The sequence below is a fragment of the Cibotium barometz genome, chromosome 34 (genome assembly GCF_041138505.1).
Source record: "Cibotium barometz isolate CiBa-2024 chromosome 34, ASM4113850v1, whole genome shotgun sequence".
In the NCBI taxonomy this organism is placed as follows: domain Eukaryota; kingdom Viridiplantae; phylum Streptophyta; class Polypodiopsida; order Cyatheales; family Cibotiaceae; genus Cibotium; species Cibotium barometz.
Window position 1 is genome coordinate 19,962,364 of NC_141079.1, and position 17,715 is coordinate 19,980,078.

Here is a 17,715-nt window from a genome sequence, read left to right on the forward strand (position 1 = left end):
TCAAGTCTACGCAAATTACAACAGGTGTAGGCAACGAATTCCTATTTCCTATGGTTTTAAATTGAATCTTTAAAATCAAGGCTAGGCAAATTACAACAGGTGTAGGCAAAATTACAACAGGTTTTGTGAAATCGAGCTGTGAAAATTACTGGGTCAGACTCCTCTCTGTTTCTCTATAAGTCTCTATAAAACCTCAATCACGAGATGTCAGATGATGAAAGGAGCCGGCTGCCGCTTACGCAGGTCTGACGTATCTAGTTCGTAGTCGGCACAAGAATGCTACAATGACTGGGCCAAAGGGCCTTCCCTGGAGCCTTGGAGAGGGATGGCAGAATATATAATATTTATTACTTAGTTTCCCTTCGAAACAAATCAAGAAATAAAAAAGGCAGGGTAAAATATACCAAAATTCAATAAAAGGCTAAAAATGGTAGATATTTCTGAACATGCAGAGGAGGAGAGATGTCCCGTACGGCTCAAGGCAACCTTGATTGAGAGAGAGAGAGAGAGAGAGAGAGAGAGAGAACAAGGTTGAAAAAAAGAGAGAGAGAGAGAGAGAGAGAGAGAGAGAGAGAGAGAGAGAAGGTTCGAAGGAAATTTCTGTATATGATAATCTCCCGGTTTAAATAATTGCAGCTCTAAGCCGCCATGCACCAATACACTCTCAGATAAAAAAGAACGATGATCTGCAGTGCTTTATAACATTTAGCTGAAAGGCCTCTTCTGCTAAGCTTCGCAGTTCTCTGGTTAATTAGAGTTAAAATATGGAGGATTCTGCAGCACATACCCCTCTCCTGGAGAAAGATTTCCATGAAGGCTGCCCTGGTTGCTTGCTGGATCGCAGAAAAATTGCTGCTAAAGGTGCCCCTAAAAAAGAGCTCTCCTTTGTTGCCTTCATGGTGCTGTGCAATGGTAAGCTTTTCCCACCCCCTTTCGCCTGTTTTTGTCCCCACTTTTGGAGACCAATCTTTGCTTTTGCAATTCTCCTTTCATGAATTTCTGTTTTGCTATTAATTCTTTTGGACATTAATAGTTGAATTAGATTCAAATGCTCGTTTTTTCGGTTGGATTAGATGCAAATGCTAGTTTTATGGTTGGATTAGATGCAAATAATAAATTATAGCTAGGAGACGCAAGTGCTTGTTTAATGTCTGGATTAGATGCAACTAGTGAAGTTTTCCTTAGTGTTAACTATGAAGTTATCCATAGCTGAAGAAATCTCAGCCACTCACAGACGACAGTTAGACGTAAATGGTGAAGCTCCTTAACCATGAAGCCAACCATAGCTGAAGGGTTCACAGCCAGTGTAAGATGCAAAAGAGTGAAGCTGTTGGTGGGCTCTTGCCTGAATGATTAGCTTGCTCCACTCCATTCTACCCAAGCGCTGTCACAAATTTGATTCCGCAGCACCACTGCAAAAACAAAACTTACTCAATACGAGGTTACTTATGGATCTTGTAGTGGTTTAGCATCCAACATAGCTTGAATTTCAATGTTACATACACCCACACTTATGCTGTTACAGTTAGATGGGTAGACTTCTAGCATGGAAGTTTATTTATGAAGATTAAATCGGACACTTCTCCATGCGTGAACCTGCACTAGCCTTGGCCATGATCATGTGAGTGGGTATGTCATAGCATGTAGTCTATGCTGTGCATGATGGAGTTGATGATTTGAAGCTTTGTGAGTGGACTCTCGTGGAGTTAAAATTGCAGTTTGGTTTTCGTGAAGTTTTGGATATAGCCGGAACTTTTAACCAAATTGGCTTTCTGCCGTATTAGCAGACATGCAGATTTCTTTTGAAGGTTTTGTTCAAGTTGCAGCCAGCTGGTTTATGCGAATTCTTTCTACCTTAAGCAGTGAATATGCCCAACCAGCTACTGTGTGTGTGTGTGTGTGTTCTCTGTAGTGCTAGCCTTCATCACGGCTGAGTCTGCCTTTCACTTTTGGAGAAGTGATAGAAACTTGATATGGTGGTTCATCTATGATGGTTTGTTGATTAAAGCGGATATATTCTTGTGCATGAACTTGCACCTTCTCTTGGCAATGATGATGTGAGTAGGGATGTTAAAGCACCTACTCTTAGGTGGTGATGATGTGAGTGGGCATAGTCAATGCTATGCGTTATGGAGTTGACGATTTTGAAGCCTTGTGAGTAGACTTTCATGGAGTTAAGATTGCATTGTGGGTTTTAAACTTTCCATTCTATATATGTACACTTCCTAACTCGTCGAGGAGGGGGGTTGCCCGCTTGAAAATAGTGAGGCAGTTTTTCCCTATAGTGAGTAAAACAAGTGTGAACTAAGGTGTGTCTCTAGAGGCCCAGCCCTTTAACCTGGCATGTGCACGCGTGCGTGTGTGCACATATGTATATATACATGTGTGCTTGTGTGTGTATTCACACATACTTTAAAAAAGAAAGAAAGAGTGAAACCACTGCTTTATTAATAAAAGTAATGTACATTCATGGCTGTCCTAAAGTGGGACAGTTACAACTCAGATCAAAAACAGTGGGAAAACACACCTCGAGCTACGGAAAAGAGAGCTCTCCAAGATCAAAAGAACATCTAAGAGACTAGTACGGAAGAAGGAAAAAGGGTTGACATGAACAACACAAAAAAGCAGCTGATTTCGGACACTAGAGTGCCCGGAATCTTGTCCAATCCAGAAAGATTGCATAACTTGGCAATGGTTGAGAGAGTCCACCAAAAAACCAAACTTGTCTCCCAAAAAGTCTACTTGGAAATCGTGCCTGTAGGTGCCTTGACAATCTGTCCAGGAGGGCTCGAGAGGGGGAGCAACACCATAGAAGATGGGGCACTGTCTCATGAGGGTGAGAGCATCACCTACATGAGGTGTCTACATGCCAAAAAGAAAAACACCCATAGTACATCTCCATAGAAATGATCGTTGCTTCAAGGGCAATTTGCTCTTCCATATCCGTCCCAATGCAGCTTTCCACCAAGGCAAGAATTTAGACATCCTCCATAGATGTCATGTGCACAGTGTGTATCTACCGTGTGCTACACGCACACAAGACTAGCTTCAAGGTTTGGGGAAGCTTGGAGCTAGGCAGGCTGATTGGCGAGCTGAGTTAGGGATAGACTAACGGGTGGGCACCCAAGTGTGGACACCCGATGACCGGCCAAGAGCCTATAAAAGGGTGGCCAAGGTTAGTCATTAGTCATATAGAGTCGCGTGATTTGTGAGAGCTCTATGGTTTGGAGCTTGGATCTAGTGCAGACGTGCACCTACTTTATGTATCCGAGGCCGTCAGCAATCTCGAGGCCCGCTAGGGTAGCTTTGTGGCGGTATGGGACGTCGCGAGGAGGAGATTGGTTTATGTCATGTGCACAGTGTGTATCTACCGTGTGCTACACGCACACAAGACTAGCTTCGAGGTTTGGGGAAGCTTGGAGCTAGGCAGGCTGATTGGCGAGCTGAGTTAGGGATAGACTAACGGGCGGGCGCCCAAGTGTGGACGCCCGATGACCGGCCAAGAGCCTATAAAAGGGTGGCCAAGGTTAGTCATTAGTCATATAGAGTCGCGTGATTTGTGAGAGCTCTATGGTCTGGAGCCTGGATCTAGTGCAGACGTGCACCTACTTTATGCAGCCGAGGCCGTCAGCAATCTCGAGGCCCGCGAGGGTAGCTTCGTGGCGGTATGGGACGTCGCGAGGAGGAGATTGGTTTATGTCATGTGCACAGTGTGTATCTACCGTGTGCTACACGCACACAAGACTAGCTTCGAGGTTTGGGGAAGCTTGGAGCTAGGTAGGCTGATTGGCGAGCTGAGTTAGGGATAGACTAACGGGCGGGCGTCCAAGTTTGGACGCCCGATGACCAGCCAAGAGCCTATAAAAGGGTGGCCAAGGTTAGTCATTAGTTATATAGAGTCGCGTGATTTGTGAGAGCTCTATGGTCTGGAGCCCGGATCTAGTGCAGACGTGCACCTACTTTATGCAGCCGAGGCCGTCAGCAGTCTCAAGGCCCGCGAGGGTAGCTTCGTGGCGGTATGGGACGTCGCGAGGTAGAGATGGGTCAGTACGTCCATCTAGTTAGCTCAGCTCGTGGCTCGGTGGGGACAGCCAGGTCTTGTGGGCTTGCCCACGGCTGTTATGGTTGGGAGGTGAGTCAGGCCTCCACCCCCCTTCTTGTTTGTTTGTTTTGTTTGCAGGTTTCGAGTCTTGTACCAGGAGCATTCCACGAGGAGATCCTATGGGGATTTGACAGTGGTATCAGAGCGTGTCTCGTGAATGAGCAAGTCGGTAGGTAGAGAAGATGAGGTCGAAGAAAGGTATGTGTTCAAGAAGCGTGCTGTTTGTTTATGCATGCTGCTGTTTTTTCAGATAGTATGTTGCTTTTTCATCAAAGAAACCCGTGATGAGGGAGTAGGTGGTTTAGTAGGGTTGTTTGCTTTGCAAGAAGAAGGCTGGTTGTGTTTGTGCAGTCGCATGAACAGTTGTGTGAAAAAAAAAGCATGTTCGCTTTTGTACGAGAGAGAGAGAGAGAGAGAGAGAGAGTGAGAGAAGTGATCGATTGGCTATGCGTGGTTGCGTTCTGGTCGTGGGCTATTGGCTGTGGGAGGCACAAGCGTGCAGACGGCCAGGCCTACGCAGGCAAGCGCCCAGGCCTATGTAAGCAGGCGCCCATGCCAGGCAGGTAGGTGCCTAGGCCTACGCCGGGATGTGGCCAGCCATACGCAGGCAGGTTGGCGTAGGCGGCCATGGACACTCGGGAGCAGAGCATGTGACGACATCCAGGCAAGCGACGGCAGCAAGGCAGGCCCGCGGCGCTAAATCCAGGAGGGGAGGAAAAAAAAAACCAGTAAAAGTATTGACACGCCGAATTCAGTTGCTTTTATATTTTTTTTAAAAGTTTAAACTTAAAAAAAAAAAGAGTTTAAAGGCCTCCCTAAGGTTTAAAGGTGTTTTTTTTAAAGAAAACAGAATATATATATATATATATATATATATATATATATATATATATATATATATATATATATATATAAAATCCCAAAAGCAAAAGCTCAAGTTGCTTTTGGGGAAGCTTATATAAACCTCTTAAGTGGGCTTCTTGCCACACATCTCTCAAGTTTTCAAGCTCTCAAGCTCTCAAGTTCTCTCGCACTTTTATCGTGCAAAGATCGAATTTTCTCTCCACTTGCCCTCTTCATGATGTCGACCCAAGAATCGGAGTTGGAGCCCCTTGTCGAACGCGAAGGCTTGCCGGCTACGGAAGATACCGATGCCGATCTTTTTGACGATTATGTGTCAAATCTGGATTTCCAAGAGTTCAAAGTTGCTCTCGAAGCTTCTTCTTCGGAACGTCAGGAACAAATTGCCGCCCAGATGCAAGCCTTGCAGAACTCCATCTCTCTCTTGACCACTACCCTCTCTACTCTTTCGGGTATGGATACCTTGGCCTCTGCTCTAGGCCCCAATATTACTCCGGAACCGTTTGGGGGCGAGCAAAAGCAGCGTACCAAGGAGATTGTGGACACTTGGCTACATAAGTGGCAGGTCCATTTTCAGTTTCATCCATATGATGATCCAGTTAGCAGCAGGTTTCCTCTCAGGCAAAGCTTTGCTTTGGTGGAAGGAACTCAATCCTAAGCCAACAACTTGGGCACAATTCGAAGACGTCTTCAAGAAGGAATTCCTCAAGAAAGAGGATGATTATGATGTTGTTGCCCGGTTTACGGCTTTGACCATGACCTCGTAGCACCTCACTTATGAGGTCTACCTCCAGAAGTTTAGGGACTTGCAAATGAAAGCTACAAAGATGGATCCCACTACTCTTTTGGGGTTCTTCGTAGCTGGTTTACCAGACTCATACCGTTTACAAGTTAAAAATAACAAATGCAAAACATTGGACGAAGCCATTCATTCAGCTCGTATCTATGATGATACAATGGTCTCTTCCAAGTCGAAACCCGTTACCGTGCAGGGGAACAAGCATACAAGAAAGTTCTCTGCACCTATGGCTAACACGACTGAAGGAAAGTCTTCGGACCAACCTTCGAAGAATTCAAGTTCGACACCAGCGAAGAAGAAACGACTCCTTAAGGCTTTGAAGCTCAAGAAGGAGGGACGTTGTTTCATCTGCGAAGAAAAAGGACACATGCGTAACGAGTGCCCGAAGCAAAAGGGTGCAAAGACCAACGTAGGATCCAAGCCAAAGGCAGCTAACCAGTTGTCTTTGACAGGTACGTCAGTTACTGTACTTTCTTGCCCTAGTACATGTTCTGATTGTCTGTTCAACTCTAAAGTATTTGGCTTGAATTATCTTCTCCGAGTTTATGGAGAAGTGAATGGCCATAAAATTCACATTCTTCTAGACCCTGGCATTTCACACAACTTTGTTAACTACAAACCTGTGCAGAAATTGAGTCTTGATACGTCACCCAGTGATCATACCTATGAGGTACGCCTACCTGCGGGTCGGCAAGTATGGAATCGAAAGGTGGAGATGCTACCAATCTAGATTCAGGACTACAAAGATACTCTGGAATGCTATATTATGCACCTAGAACATGTAGACTTGTTATTAGGGATTGAGTGGTTTAAGACTCTTCAAGTCCAGATAGATTGGTCTAGTCATATTTTTTCTTCAAGTCCTGATAGATTGGTGTAGTCATATTTTTTCTTTTCAGCATAGGAATACCCAATATAGTATTTTAGGTGATTTTAAACATCCCTCTCAAGGACCTCTTGTAAATACAGTTGATTTTGGAAATATAATGGATTTTTCTTTGTATACTGCTTTCCATTGTGTATTGATTCCACTTTCTTCATTTCTCATACCTTCTATGGATGTCAATGAATTAAGTGTATTTGAAAGCAAAGAATTACAGAAGATACTTGTCATGGCCCTGTGAAAATGGAACAACACAAGTGTGGGCATGGTGGTTGCTGAGTCAAAATATCAAATGATTCACATGTGGGGTGCCTGGACAGAGATAATGATGTGTGGACATCCCTAGGTGTGAAGGGGGGGAACTAGAACATTAGTATTTTAATGTTTTATGAATGGTTGCCCCTAGGCCTTAGTGGCCCCTAGGGAACTTTAATTATTATTAAAGTTGGGGCCCTAGGATTAATATGGAGAGGGGGCAACTCCACTTTTGGAGTGCATGCCTCTCTCTCTTGACTCTCTCTCTAGCTTTTGGGCAATCGTGCAAGTCTAGGCGTGGAGGAGAGGAGAAGCAAAACGTGGGGGATTGCTGAATACTGTTCTTGCTACTGTTTTTCTGTGCAAACCAGCCGTACAGTCCACGCGTGTGCAGCCCATACAGCCCTGTACGACTGCCAGTACAGTACGGCTGTCTCTCTCTCTCTCTCTCTCTCTCTCTCTCTCTCTCTCTGCTGTGGGTTTCACTGCTGGTACAGCTGGCGTAGACAGGGACCTGAGCAGGTACAGGCGGCGTTGTACAACTGTACGGACAGCAGGTACAATTGCCTAAACGACTGTTGACAGGTGGCTGTACTGCAGGTACAGAACTGTACCATCAGGTACAGTCGGGTACAGCAGGAGCAGGAGCAGGAGCAGGCGCACCAATACAGCTGCAGGCTTTTTTTTTTCTGGTAGAAACAGAGCCGTACAGCTGCAGGCGGCGCTCTTCTGGGTACAGGTGGAGGTTTTCTTGGAATAGTTGGTGCAGCATCAGAAGCTGCAGATACAGCACTGAGGTGGATGCAAGAGAGGAAGGTACAGGCAGGTACACCCACACACGTGAAGCAAAGTTGTTGAAACAAGTGTGCAAGTACAGACTGGTACAATCACCTCTTCCGGTGTAGATCCACGAGCTGATTTTGGTAAGCTCGGAATTTGTTCATCTATCTCTCTTTCTATTGCCTTATGTCTGTTGTAGATTTGAGCTATTTGGCCCCTTGTGAGAGGAGGGGTATGGCAGATTGAAAAGGGTGGAGACAGAGATTGAACAGTGAATGTATGTTTGTGCTGAGATGTTGAATCATGTGCTTGAGATATGCTAGATGTATGCTCATGGCTGCCCTGCTAAATGGTCTTGGCTGATCAGAGGGAGGCACAGAGTGTTGCTTTGAGACACAGATCTGTGTGTGTGAATCCTTTGTGCTAAGAGGTATTGTGGGCTGTCAGATTGGACATACAGGTGTATTCTCTTGGCTGATTTTGTTGTACTCAGCCTTACATACTTTTGAAATTGAATAAAGAAATACCGCAAGGGGCGCCAAGCTTTGGGGCCAACAGGTGTCGGTTTATTTTTAGATTTGGGGCACTCTAGCTCCAATCAAATTGGTTTTCATATCTAGACTACAAGTGGAAGGGTGACTGCTAGTCCACCGCACTTTGGTTTATACCAGAGGCCGGTTTCAAGGTTCCGTCCCCGGGACCAATCATCAACTTCTAAAGGGGGTGAGCTCGTGGTTGCCTCGAGGACTGTCATCGCTGAAAAATTCAGCAAGCATGTCTGATACAGAGGATGAGTACTTTTATCATGAAGAGGAAGAGCAAGAGACCTCTCGTGAGAGGAATGTATCTGAGGATAATTTTTGCAGGAGAACAGGCTGCAGATGCTGAGCCTTATGAAGATGTGACAAAGCCAGAAGATGTACTTGGTAAAGAGGATGATGATGCTCGGTTTAAAGATCGTTTGGCTAGTGTTATGGATGTATTTATGCAGCTCACTCAAAGTGAGAGATTTGCTGAATTTATAAGATCCCGTACAGAGCCCGAAAAGAAGAAGAAGAAGGTTCGTTCTAAGAACCTTCCTCAGGGTCATAGTGGTGCCATCCCACAGGATCCATCTCTTGGCCAGTTTCCGAACATGGAGCATGCTTATGGAGCAAACTCACAGAGTTCCTTCTTTGGACAGCCATCAATTCCTCAGCAGAATATGCATCCAGGTTATTTTGGTGGTGGCTCGGTGTTCCAATCTATGACTGGGGGTGATCCTCAGGGAGGCATGGGTATGCACGGGCCTTTTGGAGCTAATTTTCAGCCTGGTATGCAGGGGAATATGTATGGTGGTATGCAGTCCGGTATGCAAGGAAATATGTTTGGGGGCATGCAACCTGGAATGCAAGGCAATATGTTTGGTGGTATGTAGCCAGGTATGCATAATGGTATGTTTGGAAACATGGCTGGAATGTATGGTATGCCATGTGTGGGAATGGGAAATGTTGACCCTATGATGGGCATGAATGTTGGAGGCAGCAATCTTGCGAAGCCACTCCATATGATAATCTAATGCCTATGGGTAAGGCGAAAGATTATAAGGAAGGGGGAGCTGCTGTGAAGTTTGATACATTCAGTGGGGCCAAAGATAAATTGAAAGCACTCACCTTTTTACAGCAGTTTGATGCTGCTTTTTCTAGTGGGAAGTCCTCTAAGGTGAGGAAAGCTGCCACTTTTCTCAAGGGCAATGCTTTGCAGTGGTGGTCTACTCTTCTTTTGCAGGGCATAGCACCCACCACTTGGGTACAATTTAAACAGGTTTTCTCTTCCGTATGGCTAACATCTACATTTGAGGTGGATGTTATGACTGCATGGCACAAGTTGGATGCTTCAAAGTGTGAGAATTTGGAAGATTACAAAAAGAAGTTTTGGGAAGCTTTACTCCCAGTGACTTCTTACCGTGCAGTGCCATTGTCTGAGCAGGTAGAGAAGTATTGTTGTGGGCTGTCCAAAGAGGTGCGAGATTATTGTATCAAGACAAGAGTAACGAACATGTCACAGATGATTGAAAATGCTATGACAGCTAATGCGTTACTCACTGGAGGATCATTTGGGTTTAAAGGCAGTAAGAACTTGAGCAAGAAAGCTGAAAAATCTGGGCATGCTTCACGTGATGCTAAAGGGTCTTCAAAGACGAAGTATAAGAAGTTGCCAATGCCCAAGAGGACTTCTGAGGAAAGACAGGCTTTGAGAGATGCTCGGAAATGTTTTTACTGTACTGAAGAGGGGCATATGTCATTTAATTGTCCCAAGAGAAAGTCCCAAAAGGACTCTGACAATAAAGGAGAGCCCAAGTCAAAGAAACCAAAACCTTCTGCTGCAGGGTTAGTTCCTGATCTTGTGGGGGAACAGCCAGGTGGTGAAGAGACAGAATTGTGCAGGGCATGGGGCAAAGTGTGAGATCAGAATGCCTTGATATTCTTTGACACAAGTGCTAGGGCCAACTTCATTTCACCAGATTTGGCTGGCCGATTGGGGATTCGTGCAGAGGAGATGGGGCCGTTATATGAGGCTAACATGGCTTGTCCAGGGTATGCAGAACCCGTTACTCCTATCATTGGGAAGCTTTGGCTTCATTTGCAGGGTTATGTGGACAGCGAAGAGTTCTTCATCATGCCACTTGATGGTTGTGATGTTTTGTTGGGGATGCCATGGTGCCACAGAGTACATGCGGTGGTGGATACATACAATAGGAAGATCACTCAGACTCATAGAGGGAAAGAACATGTATTGGATGTGAAACTTAAAGGGGAATCTGTTCCTATTGTATGTGCTTCGGCAATTTCATCAGTAATGAAAAAGCATCTTTCCGCGTACTTGATTTATGTAAAGGATGCACAGGATGATGAGTCTAAGTCTAATTTGTCTATGTTAGATAAGGACAGGACTGATTTCTTGTGTGGGTTCCAAGATTGTTTTTCTGAGTCATTGCCAGGAGAACTTCCTCCTGAGAGGCCAGAAGATCATGCCATTGATCTAATTCTTGGTAGTACTCCACTGAATAGACCGCCGTATCGTGTTAGTGCAGCCCAACAGGAAGAGATTATGAGTCAGGTGCAGGAGCTTTTGAATAAAGGGTTGATTCAGCCTAGTTCATCACCCTTTTGCTCACCTGTACTCTTGGTGCAAAAGAAGGATGGTTCTTGGCGCATGTGTATTGACTACAGGGCGCTGAACAAGAATACCATCAAGAATCGATTCCCCATACCGAGGATCGATGACATTTTGGACCGCTTACATGACTCCACAGTTTTTAGTCGCATTGACTTGAAAAGCGGGTATCATCAGATACGTATTAGACCTGAGGATGTGCATAAGACAGCATTCCAAACCACGTTTGGATTGTATGAGTTCTTGGTTATGCCTTTTGGTTTGACAAATGCACCGGCCACATTTAACAGAATGATGGACAGGAATTTTCAGGCCTCATAGAGTATTTGTGGGCACATTCTTTGATGATATGATTGTGCATTCACAAACTGAGGAAGAGCATAGAAGGCATTTGGCCATTGTGTTTGCAGAACTCAGGAACCATGGTTGTTAATGGCAAGAAGAGCGAGTTTTTCTTGCAAGAGGTACATTTCTTGGGGCATATTGTGTCTAAGCATGGAGTCCGTATGGATCCAGCAAAGGTGGAAGCGATTCTTAATTGGCCAGATTTGAGAACCGTGCATGATGTACGCAGCTTTCTAGGATTGTGTTCCTATTACAGGCGATACATACGGTACTTTGCTGAAATTGCTTCGCCTCTTCATGCCTTGACAAAGAAGGCAACTCCGTTTAGATGGGCTGATCGGGAAATTACAGCATTCAAAAAGCTCAAAGAAAAGCTTACTTCGGATCCAGTATTGGTGTTACCGGACCTCCGAAAGGCTTTTGTTGTCCAGTGTGATGCATGCGGAAGTAGCATTGGTGCAGTTCTCATGCAAGAGGGACATGTGATAGCCTATGAGAGTAGAATATTGCAAGATGCCGAGAAGCATTTACAGGTTTATGAGAAAGAGATGTTGGCTGTAATTCACGCTCTTTCTACATGGAAACACTACTTGCTTGGGGCTGATTTCACTGTGCAGACAGATCATCAGACCTTGCGTTATTTCCTCACGCAAACTAAGCTTTCAGAGAAGCATATGCGTTGGGCAAACTTTTTGTCTATGTTTCACTTCCAGATTGTGCATGTGGAAGGCAAAAAGAATGTAGTGGCAGATGCTTTGTCACGCAAGCCACAGGTCTCTGCAGTTTCACTTGCTTATCATCATGAGCTTGATGAAATGAAAGAGCGTATGCCCATGATGAGGACTTTGGCAGGGTGTATGATCAGATGTCTGAGGGTCAGCGGCATGAGCACTATACTCTCAGAGATGGGTTTTTATTGATGCATGGCAGACTGTGTGTTACCAGGCCATTGCGACTCAAGGTTATGATTGAAAGTCATGCTCCACCGTATGCAGGTCATAGAGGTATTGACGCCACGGTAAAAGCAGTGGAGACTTTCTTTTATTGGCCAACCTTGAGAAGAGATGTTGATGCCTTTGTGAGGCAATGCATCGTATGTCAGAAGGTAAAGTTTGACCGTCAAAAGACACCAGGGTTATTATAACCTTTACCTATTCCAGATAGACCTTGGGAGAGCATTGCCATGGATTTTATATTTGATCTTCCACGGACACAAACGGGCAATGATGGCATTTGGACTATCATATGCAGGTTCAGTAAGCAGGCCCATTTCATTCCCGTGCGTAAGACGATCAAAGTGGATCATATGGTGAAGTTGTTATGGCGAACATCTTCAAGTATCATGGCTTGCCTACGTCTATCATTAGTGACCGTGATCCACGGATGACGAGTTTGTTCTGGAGAGGGTTGTTTGACAACATGGGTACAACTCTCAAGTTTTCATCGTCATTTCATCCACAAACAGATGGTCAGTCGGAAGAGGCTAACTCTACAGTGCTAGATCTTCTTAAGTGTTATGTGTCAGAGCACAAGCAACAATGGGAAAAGTATCTTCCTTTGGTGGAGTTTGCATATAACAACACTGTACATACCTCGACAGGCAAGGCGCCTTTTGAGATTGTGGAAGGAGGAAAGAAGGTACCACCCATTTTGCATACAAAGGATAAGATCTTTGAGGCTGATCAGTATGTGGAGAGTCTGGATGAAGCTTATCGGAGAGTTAAGTTGGCACTTCAGAAAACTCAGTAGAAGCAAAAGAAAGCTGCAGACCGTCACAGACGTGATTTAGAGTTTGCATTGGGTGATTGGGTTCTTTTGCGCTTTGAAAAGGCTAGACTCAAAAAGATGAAGGGTAAGGAGCGCTTATTCCCTAAGTTGAGCATGCGTTATTATGGGCCTTTTCAGGTATTGGAAAAGATTGGTGAGGTAGCCTATCGTTTGAAGTTACCAGATCACTGGAGGATTCACAATGCTTTTCACGTGAGTCTCCTTAGACCTTTCCGTGGGGATGTGCCTGAGGATGTATCAGATGAGGCTCAGCCGGAAGTTGAGGAACTTGATGAGGTTCTGATTCCAAAGCAGATACTGGCACATAAGGAAAGAAAGGTACGAGGTAAAGTTTCCCATCGCTATCTTGTGAAGTTCAAGAACTATTCACCAATGGATGCGAAGTGGATGGAGGAAGGTGACTTAACAGATTCACCTCAGGTTTTGCAGCTTTATCTCGATGCCTTTGAGTTAGAGCTGACTCTTGTTGTGGCTCATTCAGGTTCAGCAGAGCATGGGTCTGGAGCATTACCTGATGCTCAAGAGGGGGGTAGCACCTCCACTCCCTTGATACAGACAGGCTCAGATGACATCTAGAGGTCGCTTGGTGCCAGTTTTTATCTCATCCGAAGGTACTGAGGTTGACAGTACATCTATTTATGGGACTTCTATGATATATGTGTACTAGTCACATGGGATATTGTGGTTGTGTATGGTTCACAGTGGTATACAACTTGGACTATTACTACGCCATTGGTTTGCAGTGAATGATGTTACATGTGCATGGCTTAGAGAGATTGGGACGCTGATCTTGCCATGTTGTATATTTCACTTTGGATATTTTGCTGTATCACCAGAATGCGATCGAGGACGCTTGCCATTTTTCAAGAGGGGGGTATGTCATGGCCCTGTGAAAATGGAACAGCGTAGTTGCTGAGTCAAAATATCAAATGATTCACATGTGGGGTGCCTGGACAGAGATAATGATGTGTGGACATCCCTAGGTGTGAAGGGGGGGAACTAGAACATTAGTATTTTAATGTTTTATGAATGGTTGCCCCTAGGCCTTAGTGGCCCCTAGGGAACTTTAATTATTATTAAAGTTGGGGCCCTAGGATTAATATGGAGAGGGGGCAACTCTACTTTTGGAGTGCATGCCTCTCTCTCTTGACTCTCTCTCTAGCTTTTTGGCAATTGTGCAAGTCTAGGCGTGGAGGAGAGGAGAAGCAAAAACGTGGGGGATTGCTGAATACTGTTCTTGCTGTTGTTTTTCTGTGCAAACCAGCCGTACAGTCCACGCTTGTGCAGCCCATACAGCCCTGTACGACTGCAAGTACAGTACGGCTGTCTCTCTCTCTGCTGTGGATTTCACTGCTGGTACAGCTGGCGTAGACAGGGGCTTGAGCAGGTACAGGCGGCGCTGTACAACTGTACGGACAGCAGGTACAGTTGTCTGTACGACTGTTGACAGGTGGCTGTACTGCAAGTACAGAACTATACCATCAGGTACAGTCGGGTATAGCAAGAGCAGGCGCACCAGTACAGCTGCAGGCGGCGTTTTTTTTTGGTACAGACAGAGCCGTACAGCTGCAGGCGGCGCTCTTCTGGGTACAGGCGGAGTTTTTCTTGGAACAGTTGGTGCAGCATCAGAAGCTGCAGATACAGCACTGAGGTGGATGCAAGAGAGGAAGGTACAGGTAGGTACACCCACACGTGTGAAGCAAAGTTGTTGAAACAAGTGTGCAAGTACAGACTGGTACAATCACCTCTTCCGGTGCAGATCCACGAGTTGATTTTGGTAAGCTTTGAATTTGTTCATCTATCTCTCTTTCTATTGCCTTATGTCTGTTGCAGATTTGAGCTATCTGGCCCCTTGTGAGAGGAGGGGTATGGCAGATTGAAAAGGGTGGAGACAGAGATTGAACAGTGAATGTATGTTTGTGCTGAGATGTTGAATCATGTGCTTGAGATATGCCAGATGTATGCTCATGGCTGCCCTGCTAAATGGTCTTGGCTGATCAGAGGGAGGCACAGAGTGTTGCTTTGAGACACAGATCTGTGTGTGAATCCTCTGTGCTAAGAGGTATTGTGGGCTGTCAGATTGGACATACAGGTGTATTCTCTTGGCTGATTTTGTTGTACTCAGCCTTACATACTTTTGAATTGAATAAAGAAATACTGCAAGGGGCGCCAAGCTTTGGAGCCAACAGGTGTCGATTTATTTTCAGATTTGGGGCACTCTAGCTCCAATCAAATTGGTTTTCATATCTAGACTACAAGTGGAAGGGTGACTGCTAGTCCACCGCACTTTGGTTTATACCAGAGGCCGGTTTCAATACTTGATTTATTTCAAGATGTATTTCCTAAGGAACTGTCATCGGGCTTACCACCCGAAAGGGCAGTAGATCATCGTATTGACTTGATCCCTGGTGCTCATTCTGTTAGTATTCCACCTTACAGGATGAGCCAAGCTGAGGAAGATGAGTTGGTTAAATAACTCGAAGATTATTTGAGAATGGGCCAGATCCGTCCAAGTAAATCACCTTGGGGTGCACCTGTGTTGCTTAGAAGAAAGAAGAAAAACACCTGGAGAATAGATTACAAGAGATTGAACAAGCTGACAATTAAGAACCGTTATCCTCTCTCTAGATCAGATAACCTGATTTACCGGTTAGCAGGAGCGAAATATTTCACGAAGATAGATTTACGTATTGGCTATCACCAGATAGGTTTTCATGAAAGGCATGTCGAAAGAACCGCCTTTTGGACTAGGTATGGCCATTACGAGTTTCTCATATTACCTTTTGGGTTAACCAGTGCTCCAGCTACTTTTCAGCAAATGATGAACGATCTTTTTCGTGAACATTTGGGGAAATTTGTGGTGGTGTTCCTGGATGATATTTTGATATATAGTCGTACTCTTGAGGGTCATGTTAGACACCTCACGATTGTCTTATCTATTTTAAGACAGAATCGACTATATGCTAAATTAAGTAAATGTGAGTTTTTTATGACAGACATCATTTACTTGGGACACAAGATTACTAGAGATGGATTGAGCATTGACTATTGAGCATTGACTATTACCGAGTTCAGAAGGTTCTAGACTGGCCTATACCAAGAACAGTGAAACAACTTCGTTCTTTTCTCGGTTTTGTTGTTTTCCTTCGGAAATCTGTGTGGGAGTACTCTTAGCTCACACTACCGATGACCGACTTGTTGAAAGGTCGTGGACGTAAGTCAAATCAGCCTATCACTTGGAATAACGATTTGGATTTGGCCTTCAGACTTTTGAAAGATAAAGTCAAGGAAGCACCTATCTTAGCATTACCCGATCCTAGTCGGCCTTCTGTTCTTGAAACTGAAAGTAAAAAGCTAGACGATACTCAATCTCGTTGGCCAACCCTTGAGAAAGAGCTTTATGCTGTGATTCATGCTCTCAAGGTTTGGAGACATTATTTATCTGGCTCCAAGTTTGTGGTATTGATGACTGATCATCAGTCAATCAAGTATGTGTGTGATACGGATGATTTGAGAGGAAGGAAAGCTCGTTGGGCTGAGTTAATGCAAGATTTTGCTATTATAATCAATCACAGGAGCGCATCCCTACTGGGCTTGTTGCTCAAATACAAAGAACTCTTAGAGAGATTATCATCTAGACTACGTAGACAAAAAACCATCGATTGCTCAATGCAACTCTCATGAGGAGAAAAGCGTTAACTAACACACGAACACACACTATATATAGACTCTAAACTCGCTGCAGGTAGCCTTGCCATAATTGTGCCACAATTAATGTACACCGCTGCTCTAGAATATGGCCACCTCTCATCCACCTATCATGCATGGCTACGCTGGCATCAAGCTGCCACGTTGCATGAGTTCCCTTAGAAAGGTTACTCTCCAACAGAAGGCATGCAACCTTTTTCATGTACATAATACATATACTGAAAACCAATCTATCTCTCTCTTCTCTCATGCGTTTTGCATTAAGGTTCCTACAGGGTGCTTAAGGGCTGTGACTAAAGGCATGGAGGCTTCCACTATGTCATACTACGAGAATGAGTTGTTCCTGAGGCATTGGCTTAGCTCAGGCTGAAGAAAGGCCACCTTGGGCTGAACAAGTAGCAACAAAGCAATGAGATTGGGAGGAAAGTATACGTGCTTGGAACGAAAAACGGCAGTGATTGAAAAACAATTGTAGTTTGAGCAGCATTAGGAGGAAACAATTTAGAATGAAGCCTTAGAACAGTTTGACTGCAATGCAAAGAAGCTAAAGAGGCAACATGCTTGTAAGAGGAGGAAGCAAACAATGGCCATTGTAAGTGGTGGAAAGGAGACTCTTTGCCTGCCACCAACAGACCAGCTCACTGCGAGGGGACTGGCAAGGTGATTTTTCAGTAAGGCTTCTCGACTTGAATTGAATGCATGGGTCGATCAGTTCAAATCCTTTCTTAAGGTGTTGTCTGGGCCTTGGCATATGTGATTGCCTGGCTTATATATCTTTTGGAGGATTATTAGCCCTTTTTGGGAAGGGCTTCAAATCTTGTATTATCAATTTTACTTCATAGATTTTTGTTTCTTGAACATAGGAGTTTTCAGTCCAGTTAGCTGTATCATGAAGACAAGCTGATGAAGTAAACACACAGCCCTTCTTTTTTGCATAGGATGCAATCATTTGAGCCTTGAGCTTCTTGCCTGTTGAGTGATATTTTACATTTCTTAAAGTTCAACTAAAAAAGGGTTAATTATATGTAGATGCCAGAG

General features: G+C 44.6%; 1 protein-coding gene across 1 annotated transcript in view; it reads left to right on the forward strand.

Annotated features, from left to right (window-relative positions):
* The first annotated feature begins 415 nt into the window (after nt 1-415).
* Nucleotides 416-17,715, forward strand: part of LOC147618766 (protein ZINC INDUCED FACILITATOR-LIKE 1-like) — a 94,012-nt gene continuing 76,712 nt past the window's right edge. The window contains exon 1 of the mRNA XM_086774369.1: nt 416-912. Coding sequence (XP_086630495.1) covers nt 765-912 — 148 coding nt within the window. The 5' untranslated portion in view covers nt 416-764. The remainder of the gene's footprint in view (nt 913-17,715) is intronic.